The sequence below is a fragment of the Neovison vison genome, chromosome 9 (genome assembly GCF_020171115.1).
Source record: "Neovison vison isolate M4711 chromosome 9, ASM_NN_V1, whole genome shotgun sequence".
Classification (NCBI taxonomy): domain Eukaryota; kingdom Metazoa; phylum Chordata; class Mammalia; order Carnivora; family Mustelidae; genus Neogale; species Neogale vison.
This window is the reverse complement of record NC_058099.1, coordinates 30,006,680-30,027,910: the sequence shown is the minus strand read 5'-3', so window position 1 is coordinate 30,027,910 and position 21,231 is coordinate 30,006,680. Positions and strand designations below refer to the sequence as shown.

Here is a 21,231-nt window from a genome sequence, read left to right as displayed (position 1 = left end):
GCAGAGGCAAGGGCAGAAACAAACAAAATAGGCAAATTAAAGAATCAGGCACAGACCAAGGAGATCCATGCAGGATGGACAACAGACGTGTTGTAGCAGAAACTGCCTTTTGTGGCATGAGGGTTGAGGTAGAGCACCACACAGTTCCAAACAATTAGAATTCTGTCCATAGAATAGACATAGCTTTGTGCATAGGCAGCTTCCTACCTGTCCTTTAGACTCTAAGACTGTTCATGGCTAGTATTTATATTTCTTTTCCCTAGGATGATGACTACTCTGTCTAGACTGTATTATAGATCACTATTTGCACTGTTTATCCACAGCTTGTTTATCTGAAGGGCAGCTAATATTTTTATGTAAAGACCCAAGGGACTGTTAAACACGTGGTTCTTACACCATGTTACCTATTTTTTTTGCAGCCTGGAGACAGTTGCAGAGGGTGCCATCTTGCTACATGGTGTAAGAAATGGCTGTAGGAAACAACACTCAACGAAGTTATTCCATCATCCCATGTTTTATATTTGTTGAGGTATGTGTATTTCTTGCCTTTATGGACAAATTGGAATAATAGTAGTTTTGAGGCTGAGAACTTGGGTTATGTTGTTAAGTTATTTGACAAATTTTGATAGCACAAATATTGGTAAAGAATAAATGATGCAAAGTGTTCCTTGAATCAGAAGCCATAGAACAAGAAGGTTTATCTGTGGAGTACAAAATAATTTTGTTTTATTATATCCTTTTTATTTTCAGTGGTGACTTGAAAGTATTAATTATGAATTGCAGCATTTTAATTAGATCAGTTTTTAAAATAAATATCATATTTCAGGAATCAACAAGCCAGTTGGTTTACAGATGATGTTAGTTGGTCTTTTGCCTTGCAGCCCAAATAAAGAAAAGGAAATCTTAGAATTGACTATTTCTACTGGGCATTTTTCTTTAGTGGATTTTTGAGAGCTTACGTAATGTGCAGTTTCTTTTGGTCATGAATGATTTTGTTGAGTTGCTCCAAGTTTGTACCAACAAACAGTTCTCCAGCATCTTCTTGGTGAAACTCGTTACACCCCTTTCCCACTGTACTTCCCTCTCTATAGTGTTTGCTATAGAGGAGACAAAACATGGAAATTTTAGGAAGTCTGGAATGATCTGATGCAAAAGCAGAAAAAGCTAGTTACTCCAGGCTGTCTCAAAATAAGATATCCAAGACCAGCTGTAACATATTCTTATGGGACCTTTTTGGCTGAGTGTGGGAGGAATGTGCATGTTGATGCACTTAATTACCTATGTGAAAACAATCAACACTTGAGGTAAACCACTAATTATATTAGCAAAATGGTACCTTTAGTACCTATGTGTTTAAACACTTCCTATGAATCAGTGCAACAATATTTTTATTTTCTACCTCTTGAAGTAACCTTAGCTATTTATACAGTCTGCTGGGTAACTGAACATTCTGATTTTAGGCCAAATATATGTTTTGCTGATCCTTGAGTTTCACTTTACAGAAATCCCTTGGTAGTTTAGATGAACAAATAGTACTTGATTTATTTTCTGGTGATATTTGTGGACCCCTACGTGTTGGAGAATTAGGTGGAAATAGGACATTAACTTGGGACAGAGATGTTAATGTAAGTCAGGATACTTAAAGACTCAAACTATGTTAAATCTGAAAGGGTAAACAAAGAACTCCTTTCTCAACAGAAACACATATTCTTCATACTCTAACTTGACCCTTTAGCTTGTTACACCTAAAACTCTAACTCCTTTATTCTTGCTTCTAAGGCCAAGAATAACTCCATTGAGACAATAACTATACCTTATGTATATTGTGGGCTCATATTGTTCATATTGAAAGCTTAATGAGGGAAAAGGTGTCTCATGCAGTTTATGGGGAAAAGGGAAGAAGGCTGTGGCACCATATCTGTCTTGCAATGTTAAAATCTTTTTTCTTTTGTTGTAAGAAAAATAAATTTATAAAGTAAGCTGGGGGAAATTAGAGAATAGGTCATCTGTCATTATCTTTATCCTCCTGGTAGCAATTTTATTTTAAATTTTCCTAAAAACCAAACAAGAACCAAACCTTAAAGTAAGAGGTTTAATTTATTGCTGGAAAGTGTATCTCTGAAAATTTTCAGCCCTCTAACGAATGAACGATGAGCTGACTGGTAGAGCAAGCAGAAAGAGACATAAATCTGTCTTTCTCTGCCTTAACCTGGCACAAACATAAATATAAATAAAAAAATCTGGGAAAGGAAAGATAGTTTATTCTTTTTCTTGTTGCATTGTCGTTCTTATTCTGCATGGAAGCTTAAGGTACATCAGGTGTATAATTTATGATTCTACACTTAACAACACCTGGTACTCATCACAGGTGCACTCCCTAATATTGCACTGTCTGTTAACTAACTGGAATTGAAATAAAAACATTTAAAAAAAGAGTGGCTTCTCTCAGATACAGGCAGGAGAAGGAAAAAGAGGAAATAAAGCAAAGTAGATCTTAAGAGGGGAGGAGGTACATTTCAAAGTGGCTTTCATGATTTTGCTGTATTTCTTCTGTTAAACACTGTTGTATGGACCCCAACATTCGTTGCAGCATTATTTACAATAGCCACAATATGGTAAAAACCCAAGTGTCCACCCAAGGATGAAGGGATAGGGAAATTGTGGAGTGGACACATAATGCGATTTTATTCAGCCATTGGAATGAAATCTTGCAATATATGACAATATGGATGGAACTTAAGGGCATTATGCTGAGGGAAATAAGTCTGAGAAGACAAATACTGTATGATCTCTCTTATATGTGGAATTAAAGGAAAAAAATCCACCAAGTTCATAGATAGAACAGATTAGTAGTTGGTGGGATGGGAAAAATAAGTGAAGGGGGTCAAAAGGTGAAAAAAGAAAAAAATTGGGTGGGAAGAGGCAGAGGGAAAAGGAAAGAAAGAATCCTAAGTAGATTCCACACCCAGCGGGGAGCCTGAGTCCAAGCTTGAATTTAGAAACCTGAGTTTATGACCTAAACTGAAATTAAGAGTTGGACGTTTAACTGACTGAACCACCCAGGCACCTCCAATTTTTTTTAATTTTAATTTTTATTATTTATTTGACAGACAGAGATCACAAGTAGGCATAGAGATAGGCAGAGAGAGGGGGGAATCAGGCTCCCCACTGAGCAGAGAGCCTGATACCAGGACCCTGGGATTATGACCTGAGCCCAAGTCAGAGGTTTAACACACTGAGCCACCCAGGTGCCCCCCCAATTTTTTTTTTAATTAAGAAAACATTTTTTAAATATTTCTTCTGATATTGGGCAACAAAACTTTGAGTAAGATCCAGTTGGGGGTGTGGGGAAGAAACAAAAAACCCCTACTGTTTACCGATATTATGTCAAGTGTTGTTACAGGAATATCAAAAAACTTGGTCAAGAATAACTTGGTTAAAATATCAATTTGATCAATGAATGTCTTTTCACTATTGCTTCTTAACTATAAAATAATTCAAACAGAGAAAATATAACAGACTCTCCTGCACCCACCATCAAAACCAAATCTTAAAATTTTGCCATAGATGCTTCAAGCATTTTTTTCAGAGGAAATAAAATATTACAAATATGACAGAAATCCTCCCGTCCTGGACCTAGAAGGAAAAGAATCTGTGAAGTTGGAGACTTTATTGTCCTGCATGATTCTCATCCATATATTCATATTTTTCCCATATATTCACATATTCATAATTAGTATCTTAGGGAGATTTTACGTAAATGATACCGTATTGAACTTTCCTTTCACAACTTGCCTTTTCATTCAGCATTAGGTTTCTGAAATTTGCCCAGATCAGCAATCCATTCCTTTTATTATTATTTTTTAAGGTTTTATTTATTTATTTGACAGACAGAGATCACAAGTAGGCAGAGAGGCAGAGAGAGAGAGAGGAGGAAGCAGGCTCCCTGCTGAGCAGAGAGCCCGATGAGGGACTTGATCCCAGGACCCTGAGACCATGACCTGAGCCGAAGGCAGCAGCCTAACCCACTGAGCCACCCAGGTGCCCCAATCCATTCCTTTTAAATTTGCATTTTATCTCATTGTGTGAATACACCTAGTGAGGGACAGTTTGCTTGGTTCTTTTTTGTTTTCTTAATACCTATGTTACTCTTGCAACTTTCTTTTGTGGAAAAGGTCCTTTTTTCCAGTCTCCAGATTCCTTGCAAGAGCTTCCCTTGGACTGACACTTAGCAGTGGAATTGCTGGGGTTTGATTACATTTTCTAGTTGTTCGCTTTAGTTTAAGAACAATATTAGTATTTTTATATCTGTTTCCTTGAGGAAACTTTGTTAACTCTTTGTTTTAGGATGTGTATATTCGTTTTTGTTCAGATAGTTATATCACCTGCAATTAGTAGCAGATTTGTTTCTTCTTTTCTTTTTTTTTATTTTATTTTATTTTATTTATTTATTTGACAGAGAGAAATCACAAGTAGATGGAGAGGCAGGCAGAGAGAAGAGAGGGAAGCAGGCTCCCTGCTGAGCAGAGATCCTGATGCGGGACTCGATCCCAGGACCCTGAGATCATGACCTGAGCCGAAGGCAGCGGCTTAACCCACTGAGCCACCCAGGCGCCCCTGTTTCTTCTTTTCTGATTATGACTTTTTCTTATCTTTTTGCTTTGGGTAAGACCTCCAATGTAATGTTGGATGGAGGCAGAGGTAAAAGGCATCCACGCCTTATTACTGACTTGAAAGAGACTACATCAGGTGTTCCAGCACTAAGCTATAAATATGGGCTTTCATTCCTTTTTCTTTTTTTTTTTTTCCTGTTCCCTGCCTTCTAGAGTAGATTACTTTATTTGTTCTAATCCCCCCTTTATGTTGTAAATTACAGTTTCTATTTCTTTTTTGTTTCAAGTTTTCATTTTAATTCCTATTAGTTAACATACAGTGTAATATTAGTTTCAGGAGGAGAATGCCCTGATTCCTGACTTACTTACAAAGCCCCGTGCTCAACGCAAATGCCCTTCTTAAATCCTGTCACCCGTTTTTGGTTTTTTTTTTTAAGATTTTATTTATTTATTTGACAGACAGAGATCATAAGTAGGCAGAGAGGCAGGTGGAGAGAGATGAAGAAGCAGGCTCCCTGCTAAGCAGAAAGCCAGCTGTGTGGGGCTCTATCCCAGGACCCTGGGATCATGACCTGAGCCGAAGGCAGAGGCTTTAACCCACTGAGCCACCCAGGCGCCCCACTCTTGGCTTTTCTTAAACAGTGATGATGTTAAGCCAATTTGAGATCTTGGGTGTCATTCTTGATTTTTATATCTTCCTTATATTTTTTCGCTAATGTTTCAGTCATGCTTCCTTTGAATTTACCCACATACTCATTTTCTTTGCTCACCATTCCTCCCTTTATTCCTCTCCTTCCCTTTGGGTTTAATTTCCTCCTGGAACTTTCAGCGTGAGTCTAGTGAATTGTAAGCATTTGTAATAGTTATCTGAGATTGTCTTTGTATTATAATTAACCCTGCCTTCCTCCATCCTTACCTCCTCCTCTCCCTTGTTCTCTCAATATATTTTGGATCCCCTCTCCTGTCTTCCTGCTTCCTTTTCCTCCCCTTTTCTTTCTGTCATTTCAGCGCCATTTCTCCCCCTTGAGGATCAACAAAAGAAGATTTCCCTCAGGGGAAAACACACTCAAATGGGTGACTGAAGTATATTTTTTTCCCTAAAAATAAGGACATGGGCTAAGATCCCTCAAGCTCCCCTCAATCAGTACCAGTGTATTATTTTTTTCAAAATGTGGAGGTATTTGGGGACTGAGATATCCCTCTTGACAAATCTTTCCAGATACCAGTGGATTCTTCTCAAGACAGTTACGTTGCATTCTCTGTAAAATCATGAATAACTCAAACAGTCAAATCTCTTTCAAATATATTCATGCTAACAGCAAAACTCTAAATGGAGCTTAGCTTCCTCGACAGACAATATTAAGTACCAGGAGTTTGGACATAATGAATGCAATTGTTGTTTGATATGTACAGATGTGACAGTTTTATCATTTTGATGGTTGCTTGTACTTGAGACTTTTATTGCCTGTTTTTGACAACTCATTTTTCTCAGCTGGAACCTACCAGGTGATTGTTATAAATGCCAGCCTGCAGATAAATAATCTCATGAAGTTTTGCAAGAACTTGCTGGTTCTGAGTGTCTTTCTTCTCTGGGGCCAAAAGTGAAGGCATTGCTCATTATCATTTTGGGATGATGAGCGCTGTTTCCAAGCCTCTCTTATTTTGTGTGCCTGGGACTTAACAGTGAGTCTTCTTAGCCTTGCTCTCTGCTATTTGCTTACAGGAGCTAAGATTTAGGAGATCTGACCCCCTTGTTCCTGAGACTCAGATTGCAAAAAAGATTTTTGTATTTAAGTCACACCTGGGAATTGCCAAGGAGAAAGTACCAAAAACCATATCCTTAGGCATAGGTAGGGTACAGAGAGAAAATAAGTTGTTATCAAAGGCAGTGGGTTCAAATCTCAGCTCTTCCATTTACTGCTGCTGTAGACTCGGATAGCTTCTTTGGACCTCAGCTGCTTCATCTGTGAAATGAAAACAAAATAACAACAACAAAAAAAACTTCCTCTTGGGCATTTATTTGAGAAATAAATGAGGTAATGCACCTGAAAGTATTTGCCAAGTAGGAAGTGTTTAAAAAATAGTAGCATAAAAATAATCAAAAGTAATAGCTCCTACCCAATATAAAAGACATACAAAACCAACAAAGATGAAAAATAAAACTAACCGTACACACACACAGAGACACCAAAACCCTCAGCCTTAGAGAGTTTAATATGGCAGTTTAATCCCCAGATATGCAACATTGCTGGCCTTAAGGGGATGATGTTTTTAGAATATATATTAAGATGTTATTAGATAAGGTTTCAAACAGAGCAATGAAAAATCCGTTGGTCTTTTAAATTGCAATGACAAATATAAGTTATAAAGTACTTTCCTGTGCCTTTTCTTATGTAACCCCCACTTTGACTAGCATTTGCCACATGGAGCAAAAGGACAATGCCAACATTTAGGTATCTATTATTTTTCATAGTATCAAAATGCCAGTGTTGATTTTAAAAAGAAGACACGGCTGCTGTCACCCTTCATCTTTGTCCTCAAACACTCTTCACACTGAGTGAGGTTCCTCGGTTCTTCAGCATTGAGTTTCTTCAAGTTGGATGTTTGGGGATCAAGGGCCCCATTAAAATAAACCACCATCTGGGGAGGAGAAGTTAGGGCTAAGAAACTAGATCTGGTCCTGAAGGACAAAAGATCAAGAGAGGAGGACCGATGGTTGGGGGAGGGTGGGGAATGAGATGGTTGGACTCCAAGGGGAGGACTAGGAGCTGGGCCTGGGACTCTTCAAGTCCTCTCTTTCTGAAATCATTCCCACCACACCCTCCTCCTATTTTCCTTACTGGTTCTACTCCGTTACTCACCTGCCCTTGCAAAGTTAATAAAATACCCAACCTGACCCTGGGGGAAAACACAAATCTCTAATATGTGTAAGCAAAGCTGTGCAGTCTCGCTGGTGATCTGAAAATGGTAACGCTACTCAGTATAAAATGCCATGGAAGGATTTTGAACAGGGCAGGGACACGGTCAGAATGAGAACCACTTTGCTCGTATCCGCATTCTAATGAAATACGTAACTCTCTGCCTATATCTCAGAATCTAAGTGACCAAGATTTCATTTTTTTAAATCTGAAAATACTGGTATGACACCATTAAATACACCATATTTGACATTTGCATGGTGTTCTATTACGGAACTGGAGTACTATCAATAGGCTATCAGTATCAATAGAATAATATCGACCCTATGCAATAGGAGTAGGTCTTCACATTTTAAATATCAGATGAAGAAACCGAGGTCCAGAGAAGTTAATAGACTTGCTCAAGGCCACACTGCCAATAGGTGTTAAAGTTGGGATTTTAATTTAACATAAACTTAGCTTCTGTCCCTTCCACTGCATCGATGTAGGCATAATGATTGGTCTCCTAGTCACATAGAAGAAGTGAACTTTCTACAGTGGAGAACTAATCTCGTTGGTGCTGTCTGATAAGTTCAGAGGCCAGAATTCCAAACATACAGTAATGTTGAAATGTGAATTTCCCTTTCTACAATCTGCCATTCTTTCAGAGCTTGAAGAATACTACAGAGGGTCCCTGATTTACAGTGGTTTGGCTTAGGCAGAGTGCAAGATGATCCTATCTCACAGCACATAAAAATATAATTTATAGGAATGCTCACTTACAGGAGCTGGAAGTATAAATAAGCAGTCTGTAGGGAGAGTGGCTTGGCACTGTGCACCAAAGCTTTAAGATTTTGTATTCCCCTTGGGACCCCCAAAAGCACACTCTTCTTCTATGCTACTGAAGTAATCATGGATGTGACAGATTTTGCTGCAAGATGATTTACTATTAAAATTGTGAATGGTGAAAAAGGAAAGCCCCTACTGTTAAACTTACAGGGGGATTTAAAAATTCTTGTCCATTTAAAAAGTATAACATTGTATCCATAAAAATTATATTATAAAAAAGTATTTAATGCCATGAAGAAACATTCAGAGTAGATAAGGAAATGGGTGAAAGGGGGATGGGTTCTATATTTTATATATATATATATATATATATATATATATTTATATTTATATTTATAAAATCAGAGTCTACCTGGGCTTCTCCAGACTGTGAGTGTAGATGAGAGGGACATTATGAGTAAGACATTATCATTTTGGTTCTTACTGACTTATCAGTAAGAACCAAAAATCTCACTGTCTGGTGCTCACAGCTGGTCACAGCAGATTCCAGCAGCCCCAGTCTTCCTGGGTAAGCTGGGGATTACCAGCTGTGCTCACAAAGCAGGCTTCCTGCTCTTGTTACCCAGAGAACTAGAGAATTTACATCCAGTCCAGCCAATACATATCCATTTCCTTAAGCAAAGGAGCCTCGTAAAGGTGCCTCGCCCTGCCGTGGTTAACACCGTTCATACTGGGGAGTGCCGGCCATCAGGCCATCAGAACTGCTCTTCTGAGGCTGGGAAGGAGCCCTGCTCTCAAACTCACCATCTCACTTCATCACCAGAGCATTAGTGGGGTGCTGCTAGGTCTTACGTTTTGGGCTACAGCCCTTCTGTTTGCAGGACTCAGACATGAATCCATGTACTTGTGGAAGGGCCAATACCTACGCGGACATACCGGTCTCTTTGACCCTAATTGGCCTTCTATTTTCTGCATGCAGATTAGTTCAGGGAAATTATTTTGGGGGGGACCATCAGCCTCAGCAACTTCTCAGATATGCCAGGTATGGTAGGGTCATGGCCCTAGGCAGTGAACTTCCAGCCACATAATCTCTCCGTTCAAATCTGTAGTCCAGATGCAAAATACGATGCTTTTTTGGAAATACGTGTGGGTGTCTATACAGTTGTATGGCCAGAAAACAAAGGTGTATGTATAAAAATCAGTGTTCATTTCTGGGCGTTGGGGTTAAAGGTATATTTTTTGCATGGAACCTACGTACTTTTTCCATCAGGAAAAATTAAATAGCTGCTTTTTAAGATTGTGCTAAGTTATTGATGCATGTAGTATAAAGTACAGAATTCTTTATACAAAGATAGAAACTGATGACTACTTCTTCCTTACTACTACTACTACTACTACTTCTACTACTTCCTTCCTACTACTACTTCCTTATATTCACAAAAAGTCCGAGTCTCGCATCATTTCTCAGAGTGGAATTAATTGAAACAATAGTGAGAGTGGCTCTTCCTAGCAATTGATTATTTTTTACAACATATACTATGTGGATTTCACCAACACCAAGCTTTAGTGAGCATGATATAAATAATTATAATCATGCTTTAATTATTGGTTTTGTTTAGGAGAATATATATGAGTTCTCTGAATTTCTTCTCTCTGGCTATAAGTTGATATATGAAATTGTTCATTCTGTAAAATAATCATCTTATTTTCAGTTTTAAAACTCTTTTCTATACATCTTTATGGAACTGGCTTTTTCTACTCAACTGGCATTTCTGGCCAGAGTGTCTTCCCATGGTCCTCAAGCTCTTTTGGTTCACGTTTTATCAGTGAAGTAAATATATACCCCACTTCCCTCCTCCCCCACCCCGCCGTGCACCACCACCTAAAACATCTCTCCGCACAGTTAATGATAAACATATAAACTCTTAGTGCTAAACAGGGATTTAGATCACTTATGCAAATGTCTGTTTCAGAAAAGATAACTGAGATTCAGAGAGGTTAAGTGACTTGTCTGAGATCACACAGCTGGCTATTGACTGAGTTAGCAAGCAAACCTGTAACTTCTGACCCTGTCATAATCATAATCAGCAGTGAATTAGTTATTCACTGCTGAATAATCTCAAAAGCAGAAGCTATAAACATTTGGAAATAATGTTTATAACAAGAACAGTTTTCCTCCCACGTTCACACCTGCTCATCACACCTTGTGTTGGAAAAGTATGATCACTCTCATGTAAGGGTGTCTGATCATTTTCCTCTGATCCACGGTCACTTAGAGTAACCACATTTAAAGTGATTTTTCCAGAATTAGACCTACAAAGCGCTAACCCATCCACACACTCGTTATATTCTCTTTATGAACAACAGCTTATATTTGGAAAAATGGAACATAGGAAAATAAAGTCCATCTAAAGCCAAGTAAGAGATTTCTCTCTCTGAGACCATGGTTAGCCCACATGGGATGGCTTCACTAACACAGTATCTTCACAGTGTAGCCTGAGGACCACCTGCTTTGAAATGATTGGCATGCTAGTTAAAATTCAGGTTCCTGAACCCAGCCACTGATCTTAATCAGAATGGGGGAAGGAGGTGAAAAATACGCATTTTTCTCAGTTTTTCAGGTCATTCCTATGTACAGTCAAGTTTGAGAGCTCAATAAAGCCAGTTGTACCTCCACACCAATAGACCCAGCTTAGCAGATGCTGGCAGTGCCCTGCCCATTTGCCCTTGATCCATCCCAGGGGCACTAGCATACAGTCCTGAACAAACACACAGTTCCTCTGTTGTCTGTCCTCTAGATGAGGCCATTTTCTGCCCGTAGACGTATGTTATACCTAACAAGCTGAGGAGGCCATGACTGCCAAGTTACTCCCACTTACCCTTGACCCATGAAGAAGGAGTGAGGGTGGATAAACTGTCCTCAGTGGGACCATTTTGGAAGGAGTTTGATATAGTCTTTGAGAGGTCCCCATCAAGGTAAAAATGCCTTGCCTATAGTAATAACCTACCCATTAATGTACCTTTATTGGCTTTCCTCCCTTCCCTGGCTTTCATCTCCCCACCCCCTCCCATCCCCCCCCCCACCCAGCTGGCTCCCTCCCCCAACTTCCTCCCCCTTCTTCCTTCCCTGTTCCCTTCCCCAATTCCTCAACTGCTTCCTGAGATCATTTCACAACTACTCTGCTTGCATTGACATCATTGTCTTGAGATCCAATTTGGGGGGTGGGGAGATGCAAACTAAGGCAAAGAATACATATGAAGTAGAAAAACTTTATTCCAAATTAAAGGTTAAGACTTGAAGAATGGAGAGCTAAAAAATTTATAAAAGAGATTTGATGAAGGTAATTTTATTAAATCTGCCCAATTAAAATTGAGTCAATTTAGGCCATTTTCCCCACATTGTCTGCTGTCATTTCTCTGTGGGTTGTTCATCCTTTTCAGAAATGTAACGTGTTCAACATCCTTCCCAAAGGATGCCAATCACTTGATATTAAATCCTACAGCTTTTCCTTGAGGAAAAAAATCTTCAGATTTTCTGGAGATGAATATTAATTTTGTATATACACATGGAATTTAGATAACTTGGGAATTAATTTTCTTTTGATAATAGACAAAAGCTTGGTTAGCCAAAAAAAAAGGATGGGGGCATTTTAAACATTCATTTTCCCAGGAACTACATGTTATTTCATGAAGAATTTCAACTGTATGTTACTAAAGTATAAGTTCCTCTCACCTAACAGTTGTTGAAATGTGTCTTTAGCATCTCCTAAGCCAAACATTTTGAGGCTGAAATTTGGTGTCTTTCTTTTCAGCTCCAAAAGAAGACAGCATGGTATTTTTGGGAAAGGTTAGGATTTGAGAGTTTGACAAAACATCTGTGTCACCTTCAGCAAATTACTGAACATCTCCAAGTTTCAGTTTTCTCATCTACCAAAGGGTAATAATAATAATAATAATAATAATACCTGCTTTACTAGGTTGTTTCGAGGATTAAATAGCGTTTTTAAGGAGCCTAGCACACAGCAGGTAGATCACCACTCATTAGCTCACATGACAACTCTGCTAGAAGCATGCACATGACAAAGCCAGCATTTTATCAGCTCAAGAATGCCCTCAAGGTTTTTTTTTTTCCATACATTTTTATTTAACTTTCTCTGTTCTGTCATTTTTGTTCCATAAGTGTCTTGAGCCAAAGGAGCTTTATTTATAGAAATCTACGTAGCCGCTGTCTCTGACCTGTGAACATTCGGCTGACTTTGGCACAGCCACTAGCTCAAGTGAAAACTCAAATGACTGACCTGTCAACCTAATGACATACACAAAATTCAACTGTTTAATTTATTTGCTTTCTACAGAAATTAGTCTGTTTTGACAGAACTGAGTAAAAAGACAAATCGTTTTGACCTTCAAACCAAGATGCAAGATAGCCAATGAATCTTGTTCAACTAGTCTGGGAGTTTATGTGCCACTCCCCGGCCACAAAAAACAGGCTGGGTTATATGAACGTTTTCCTTTTGAACTGATCCTTCAAGCTTGCACTGTATGATCAAAGGCAAGTTCTCGGACACCTGTTTCCAAGTGAACTCAGGACTTCGGTTGATTCGATGTGTGTAATGTCACGACTTAGGCTGTGACCCCTTCGTGCTATAGAGAATTCCATATCGAGTTTTCAATGGCAAATTCCACTTTTCATTGTGCAGATATTTTATTAGTGAACAGACTTTTATTGTGTATATATTTCTAGTTTCCTCCCAAAGTACTGTCCTCTCTTATCTTTCCTGTGGGGTTATGTACGCAGAAGTCTTACCGCCCTCTGGCTTCAACCTTTGGCAGGCGAGGATGATATCTTTTTTACATATCTATTATAGAAAAATAATTTGTACAGAATACATGCTTATCTCAGGTTGGTTTCCTCCAGAAAAGGACTCAAAGACAAAAATTGGAGTGCAAGTAATTTGAAAGTACCCGTAGAGAGCAGGGAAATGGCAAAGGAGAGAAGCTAATAGAGGGTGCACTGAAGAGCAGGTGCCATTGTGGAGATCCGGGGCTCAGTGCGGTTGGAAACTTCTGGAAGGTTGCCTGGACTATGCCTCAGGGTTTCCATAAGGAGTGAGGAAGTTGCAGTACTCATGCTATGATAGCTGCATCGTTTGAGGTTCACTGCAAGGGGCATCAATTCCTGGGAGGTTTGGCCAGCACTGCGTGCAGCCAGTGCTCTCGGGCACCTCAGAAAACCCTCAGGCAGGGAGTGACTTTCTAAGAAAACAGTGAGGGCTGAAGGATGGTGGAAAGGGCTCTGGCCACCTCTGCTATAATGCTTAATAAACTCTTATTGTGCAGAATTGAGTAAAATTTGCCAAGAGCTCCCAGAAATGTCAAATGACCATAAAACCCGAAATCATTGATTTTTGCTCAGCTCCTGCAGATACAGATTTTCAGCAGCAGCAGCTTTGTCAGGACCAAATGACTTGGGAGTGGTGCCATTTCCAAAAACAGCAGCAGGACAGTTTTTCTTCTAACTTTGTCACACTGTTGGTATGTCTTCCATATCCAGGCTGTGTTACGGATGGAGCAATAAACGTACTCTTTATACTTCTTGAACTGAACTGTACGGGATCTCAGCGGAGACTCAGAGCATAAAGGCTCCATGGTCCTTTGGAAGCAGTGCTGGTCCAGAAGTCAGGGAGCTGGGGTTTTCTTCTTCCTTCTAGTGTGACTTCGAAGCCCTGTGGCTTGCTGAAATCCCTTTGAACCTTCTAGCCTTCATTTTGCATCTGTAAAACACACAGATTGAACGGTAAGGTTGCTTCTAGCTTCGAACAAGATTATCCTCTGAAATAAGGCAGTGAGACTTGTTATTTGTTATGTGGATCAAGTAGGGATTAAGGGAAAAAAATACAGACTTACACATAAGTGCAAATATACATATTTATTTCTGTAACATTCGTAGGCATCTATTTATTCTGTAGTTATTTTTACTCCAGAAATGTAAACACAGATTTTTATGACAGAATATATCCTTTCCAAATGATTGTATTCCCCTGAAAGCACAGGTTTCCTACTTCCACTCACAAAGGAGAATATATTTTCCATGTAGAATCAGAACAGGGGAAGGGATTTGATAAAGAGAATTATGTCTTGTTTTTCTTGTGGCTGACTTGATTAAGTGGTCTATAGAGATGAACGTCCATTGAAAATGTGTGCAAATAACCCAAGGGTGCTTCCCCATGTGTAGCAAGTTTCTCTTAATTTCCCGTTGGTCTTCATAAATTCAGCAGGACTGTGCTCATATAAAAAGACTCCCTATGTCTTAATATTTTTAATAAATCAAGCTTGCAGGACTCGTTTTGTTTTTGTCTTTTTGCTGATTCAGCTTGAATGTTGGTTTCATATCGTAATAAATGTAAGGTTTTTATCATTTGTTCCCAAGAGGTAGGTAGAGTATTGCGTGAGGGGTAGTAGCAACTAGCTCAAACCCACGGGGGATTTGTGGGCTCACCAGCCCCAGCCCCTATCTCTTTCAGGACTTTACATCACACTGCAAATAAGGAAAATGAGGAATTCAAAGATAAAAATCATGTTTTGATAGCTATGACAAAGGGAAGAAAGATTCACATTCTAGACTAGCACTACTCCTAATTCTCCCTGGCTCTGATCTTCCCGCTTGTGTGGGAAATGCCTAGGCTTGGTGATGTTCAGCCGAGGGTACAGAGTGTTATTAGCTCCAATTTTGAGTTCCAGCCAAGTTTATGGGCACTCAGCAGCTGCTGCTCCCATGTACCAAGGAAGCAAAGCCAAGGCCAGGCCCTTCTGTTAGTGCTTTGCCCTTGTGCGGACCTGTTCATCTCCCTGGAGACCAGCCACACTCCAGACTGGGTCTTCAGGGCCCTCCAAGTATAGAACAGCTTTATGAGGCTCTCTACCTTCTCTAAAAGACTCAACATTTTCTTATTGTGCTAATAGGAATGTCTGAGATCCCAATAGATCTTTGAGTCAAATCCAACTTTGGAACTTTTTAATAATTGGGGCGACATCTAGGTGTAGGAGTTTGCCCCCACTTCACCCCCTGCCCAGTTCACCAGAGTAGCAAAAATCACAAATCAGGTAATATTCAGTTTTATCAGGGTCTCAGAAAGAAGTTTAGGTTCTGCCTTTTGGAGAGAAGGTCTGTGTGTGCAAGTGCTGGGGGTGGGAAAAAGTGTGGTAACCAACTTGAGCATCCTATGGATTCTTGTGGATTTTATTTTAATGATTACAGTGCCAATTTGTAACCTTTAAGGTACTTATGTTTTCCAAACTTTTATTACCCCGTTGTCTGTCTGTCTGTCTCTCTCTCGAAAGATAGATAGAGAGATGTCCATATATATCCATAGTTCTATTATTGTTTCTTCTTGGAAATTGTCTTTCCTTACCCTCAAGGTTTTTGTGTTTCTTGAACTTGAACTTCTGTGGTTCTAAAACTTTTCACTAGAAGGGTTAGAAATGTAGATTCCTAGCTCCTTGAAGATTAGATTTGGAGAAGATAGTGAATTAGGAGACTACATTCTAAACAGTTACTCCCGGTGATTCTACATGCAGTTGGCAGGTGGGTCTTCTTTTGAGAAAAACTGTTTTAGAGAAGCTCATCTGATAAATATATTTGAAAAATCTCTTCCAAAAAGAGGTCTTGTCAATGCCAGAAATTAAGTGTTTCTAAATAGAAGTAAATCACAGATAATTCTCTGTCATCTACAGGAAAACAGCCAATAGATACGAGATGTACACCCAAAGGTCATTGTTATTTGGGGCAGGTATTCATTTAAGCATTTTATTTTATATTTTCATCTATTTTCTGATGCTTAAGTTCACATTGACAATTCCTTTTGGACATGACAAATACAGCCACGTAAAAGGACTATAATGTCGTGGACTAGACTTTGACCTTAAAAGTGTTCAATCAGGTATTTTACTTAACTGTCATCTGTTAAGTACATATTTATTGACATTTTCCTATGTGCTGGGCCTTCCACCTGCATGGAAGTGATGTCACATGTGAACTCTCCCATAAATGTCATAGGAGGGTCCTGTACTACTGGGCTGGTGCGAGATACACAGGCTCAGACAAAAAGAAGTTTTACTTAAACAAAGAGGTGCAGTGTATTTAGCTTTATTCAGTTTAGGAATCACAAACTTTCCTATAATTGTGAGAAAGCCCTAGAGAAACGCTCTGTTACCTGGCAGAGAATGTTAGCTGGTGGTTGGAAGTGGGTAGGATAGTCATGGGGGTAGAGACAGTGTGCCCACAAATTACACCAGCATTTCCCCAGGGGTTCTGGAAAATGTGAGTTTTAAGGTCACAGTGACTGAAGATGTGTAGGAGCTGGACTATTTCTCCAAAGTGACAAGGTGGAAGAAAGGTTTAAAAACTACTGATCCTGCTTGCCTGCCTGCCAAACCTGGGAACAAATAAAAACTACTGATTTATAATGATTGTCTGGAGGCCTTTTAACTTAATCTTTTGTCAGTACAACAAAAGACTATCTGTGAATATCTAAATCCATACTCTGGGAAAGAAGGTAGTGGACCAGACTGGGCTACACTTCACACACACACACACACACACACACACACACTCACTCACTCACTCACAACATATTACTTCAAGACCACACCCTTAGCCTTCTGATTAAATTTCTAGAAGTTCAGTTTGAGGACAGTCCTTACCCAATGATTTTTGTGGCAGTAAACCTGAGGCTGTTCAGTAAAGCACCTGCTGCTTTGACATATTAAACTGCGCTTTCTCCTTGAGCCTGTGCTCTCTGCTTAGGTAACTTTCTTATTCCATACTTTTGTGAGCAAGCAGATTGTCCAAGGTTCTCTTGCTCTATAGCAAAGGGTCGAAAGTGGGGGCAGGAAAAGGATAGGTGTAAACTGGGACTCTTTGCAGATAATCTTCTTGAAGGGATTGAACAGGAACATTGATTCAGCTCCCAGCCATGACACCTAGGTCTTCCTGCTAAATTGACACCTGTCTAACTGTACATGGGCTAATTATATTCTCCTTGTAACTACTGCTGATACCTGGAGTTATTCTTTCCTCTAAGAACTCAGAGCTGCTCCAGGAACTCGCCAGGGAAGAAGAGGGTCCCGGCATCACTAGGTCTGCACTGTGGGGTTTGACATCCCCAGTAAAGGCACAAAGTGGACCACCAGAGCAGCCCCTCCATCGCCTACCCAGGACTTAGAGTAAACACAGCCCCTCCTGACTCGAATACCTCAGAAAGGGGCATCGCTTATCCCCTTCTACTTAGGTCGAGAGTGTGGACATGTAACAAATGCCTGTGTGCTGAAAGAGTTTTCTTCTGTGATCATGTGCATTATCTTGGTTATTTGCGAGATTATACTTTTTATGATCTATAATTACCTTAATTTTTGTTTGTCTTTTTTATTATGTATCACTCAATAGACTGTAAGTTCCATGTATAACAAATATAATAAATATTGGTTCAGTGAATGATTAAGCCCTCAAGAAAAACCTAAATAGCCACCACCCCCCCACTTGTTCCTTTTTATAAGAAATGAAGAAGAATGGAAAAGAGAAGGTACTAGAAGCGTTGGACCACACTGACCTGCAGTATTATTAAAAGGGCTGCCTTCTATCCTTTATTGATACCTGGATTGGGAGAACTGAGGACAGTTGTCTTCATATCCTCTAATTCTTTGATCCAGGTTGGTTTGTTTTTTTGGTTTTTTGGTTTTTTGGTTTTTTTCAGTGCTGTGGTTTCTGTCAGCTGTGGTGTGATAATCCTCATACTCTGAACAACTGGGCAGCATGCTTTCTTTCTTGGAACGTGCATACATTTTCAGAAGGTTGCTCCAGGGGCCTGAGATGGAATGATGGGTGGTGAGGAGAAAGTGCGAGTAAACATGGGTGGGTAGGACCAAGCTTCTACCCCTGATGCCAGCTTCAGCCTGTGTGGTATCAGGCTATTCCCACTAACCACCAATGGCAAGTCCATCACTAATGGACCATATCTTGGTATAGGAAGTAATCGAAGACTTCCTGAAGGAACCGTCATCAACCTGGTTTATCCTTCAGGAATTAGAAGAAGAATTCTGAGCCTGTAAGTTTGAAAACAGAAGCAGTGCTCTTCAAAGTAGGAGGACAAAATACATATCCAGAAGTCAGTAGTGACAGAACTAAGAAACAGTGAAGACCAGGGAAGGACTTGCTCAGGTCTAAGGAGAGGTCCCAAATGGAAGGCTAATGACCCTGTTCTATCTCCAAACATATTTTCTTTGGGTCACACATGATTTTAACAGTCCAGAAACCTTGCTTGAAAATTCCAGTTCTGTTAGCTCTTGAAAAATCAGAACAGTGGCTAACACTGGGATCCCATCCTATAATGCAACAATGTCCTGGAGCTGGGAAACAGCTTCCCCTTTAAAACAGAGCATGGAAAGTCAATCGGAGAAAGACAACTATCATATGATCTCCCCGATATGAGGAAGTGGAGATGCAACATGGGGGGTTAAGGGGGTAGGAGAAGAATAAATGAAACAAGATGGGATTGGGAGGGAGACAAACCATAAGTGACTCTTCATCTCACAAAACAAACTGAGGGTTGCTGGGGGGAGGGGTGTTGGGAGAAGGGGGATGGGGTGATGGATATTGGGGAGGGTATGTGCTATGGTGAGTGCTGTGAAGTGTGTAAACCTGGCAATTCACAGACCTGTACCCCCTGGGGATAAAAATATATTATATGTTTATAAAAAATAAAAAATATATATATTTATTGATATTAAAAAAATAAAACAGAGCATGAAGTTTTTGGTTAACAAGTCCTGTTACTGCCTATTACCTTATGTTCTCCCAATTTCATTTATTTATATTGGTCCGGGTAAGCTGCAAGATTCCAACTCTGGCCTGTGGGATAGATTTAGGATTTTTAAAGGGTCACTATGTACTGGAGATTTCATGCGCAGAATGGAAGCGAATGGGCAGTCAATGCCTGATTCCACAGGAGAAAACTAGGGGCTCAGAGAAGGCATGGTTGGGGCTCAGGCACCTTTGGGAGATACCTGTGACCTGTGGAGAATGCCCCTTACCCCCAAGCATTAGCCAGGGGTTGAGCACTTTTTGCAAGTGGTTGGAGTGGGCTTTCCCCTTGTGATGGTTTTCTCTGTCAGCACGCATTTAGCTTGCATTTTATTTTTATTTTATTTTATTTTTTTAATTTTTTTATTAGCTTGCATTTTAGTCCGTTTGTGGTGCTCTCTCTGTCAATGCTGGGACCTCTTTTGGACATTATAGCTATTCTTTAATCTTTATATCTCAACCTTCATTTGTTCCAAGTGGCTAAGTATCTCTCCACTGGAAAATTTGCTTAGTCTCAGTAAATGTGCGTCTGTTATTAGTTCAGATTAGTTTTGCCAAATCACTGAATATAATATCCTCGGGGTAGAATAAATTAATACATTTGTAAAGGTAATTCCATTAAGTATTTTTCCACGGCGGTCAGAAAAAGGATATAGAAAATTTCTAATGAATCCTTTGGAGTGGTTTTCTAAAAGACCCCCTCCAAGTCTAATTAGTTGTAAACTGTAATTTGGTACCTTTCACATTTACAATGATAGATCTCTCTGATCACTACACCTCCTATAATAGCTCCCCCTTTGGCAAGCTAAAAAAAAAAAATTAATAAATTTAAAAAAAAAAAAAAAACAAGGGAGGATTATCCAGGTTGGGCTTGCCATTTAGTCTCTCTGTGCCTTTGTTTCTTCATTATAAAGCACACCTGTCAGAGCCTTGGGCAAGGGAGGAGGCTGCCCTCGGAGAGCTCAGAAACTATTCAAGAGTCAGGTTTGGGGGTGCCTGGATGGCTCAATGGGTTAAGCCTCTGCCTTAGGCTCAGGTCATTATCAGATCAGGGTCCTGGGATTGAGCCCCACATCGGGCTCTCTGCGCTGCAGGGAGCCTGCTCCCCCCCCCCCTGCCTCTCTGCCTACTTGTGATCTCTGTCTGTCAAATAAATAAACAAATAAATAATCTTTAAAAAAAAAAAAGAGTCAGGTCTGTGGTTCTCAAAGGTTAGTCTCCAGCCGGTAGCGTCAGCATCACGTGGAACTTGTTAGAAATGCAAAAATGCAAAATCACAACTTGCACTCCAGATCAAATGAGTCAGAACACTGAGGGGTGGGCCTTGTAATCCCTTTAGCAAGCCCTCAGGTGGTTTTGGCACATTAACGTTTGAGAGCCCACATTCCGTTCTGTCGTTCTGTTTATAACAATTGTACTGCAAATTTCTTCACAAGGCTTCCCAGTAAGCGAAGGCATGAGGTTCAAAGAGTCAGACTCTTTTCCTCGAAGAGTTTTTTCTATCAAGTAGATACGTGTTCTTTGTGGGTGTTGCAGCACAGGTATGTGATAGACAGAACCAACCTTTAAGGTAATTTTGGAGAGGAAGAAACATCTGCTCTTTGTCTGCCTCCCTGTTTAGGATTCTTTCTCAGATTTAACGTGCATGTTCAGTCCACAGGCAAGCCCCTCCACAGCCTGAAAATCTGTGCTTTTCCCTTTACACAATCTCCTTTCCATCATCTGTTGACCAGAAAGATGAGATCAACCAATTCCCAATGAAGAATTTAGGTTTGGTCCAAACCATGAAGATGCATGAGGTAAAACAAGCAACACCTTGGGAGCAGTTGGCAGTGCAATTTTCTTCATTTCCACGTCGAATGAATGTAAAGGAACCTGACCATTTCAGGGTTGTTCATTTTTCAGCTACCAAGATAATCCTTCTAAGGAATTTCTACAAATGTGATTATCTTAACCAGTGAGACGTTTTAAAAATAGCATATCAATTCTCTTCTGGACCATGGCCTTGCTGATCTCATCATTGGCTCTGTCTTCAAGATGAACACTGATTCCTGCAGACCGTTTGATCGTGTGG

The 21,231-nt window shown here is 39.9% G+C and overlaps 1 protein-coding gene across 1 annotated transcript in view; it reads left to right on the top strand.

Moving 5' to 3' along the window:
- Positions 1–437: 437 nt before the first annotated feature.
- The window catches only part of PLPPR1 (phospholipid phosphatase related 1), a 109,061-nt gene continuing 88,267 nt past the window's right edge, over positions 438–21,231 (top strand). Inside the window, exon 1 of the mRNA XM_044265251.1 lies at positions 438–529. Within this exon, the coding sequence (XP_044121186.1) occupies positions 467–529 (63 nt within the window). The 5' untranslated portion in view covers positions 438–466. The remainder of the gene's footprint in view (positions 530–21,231) is intronic.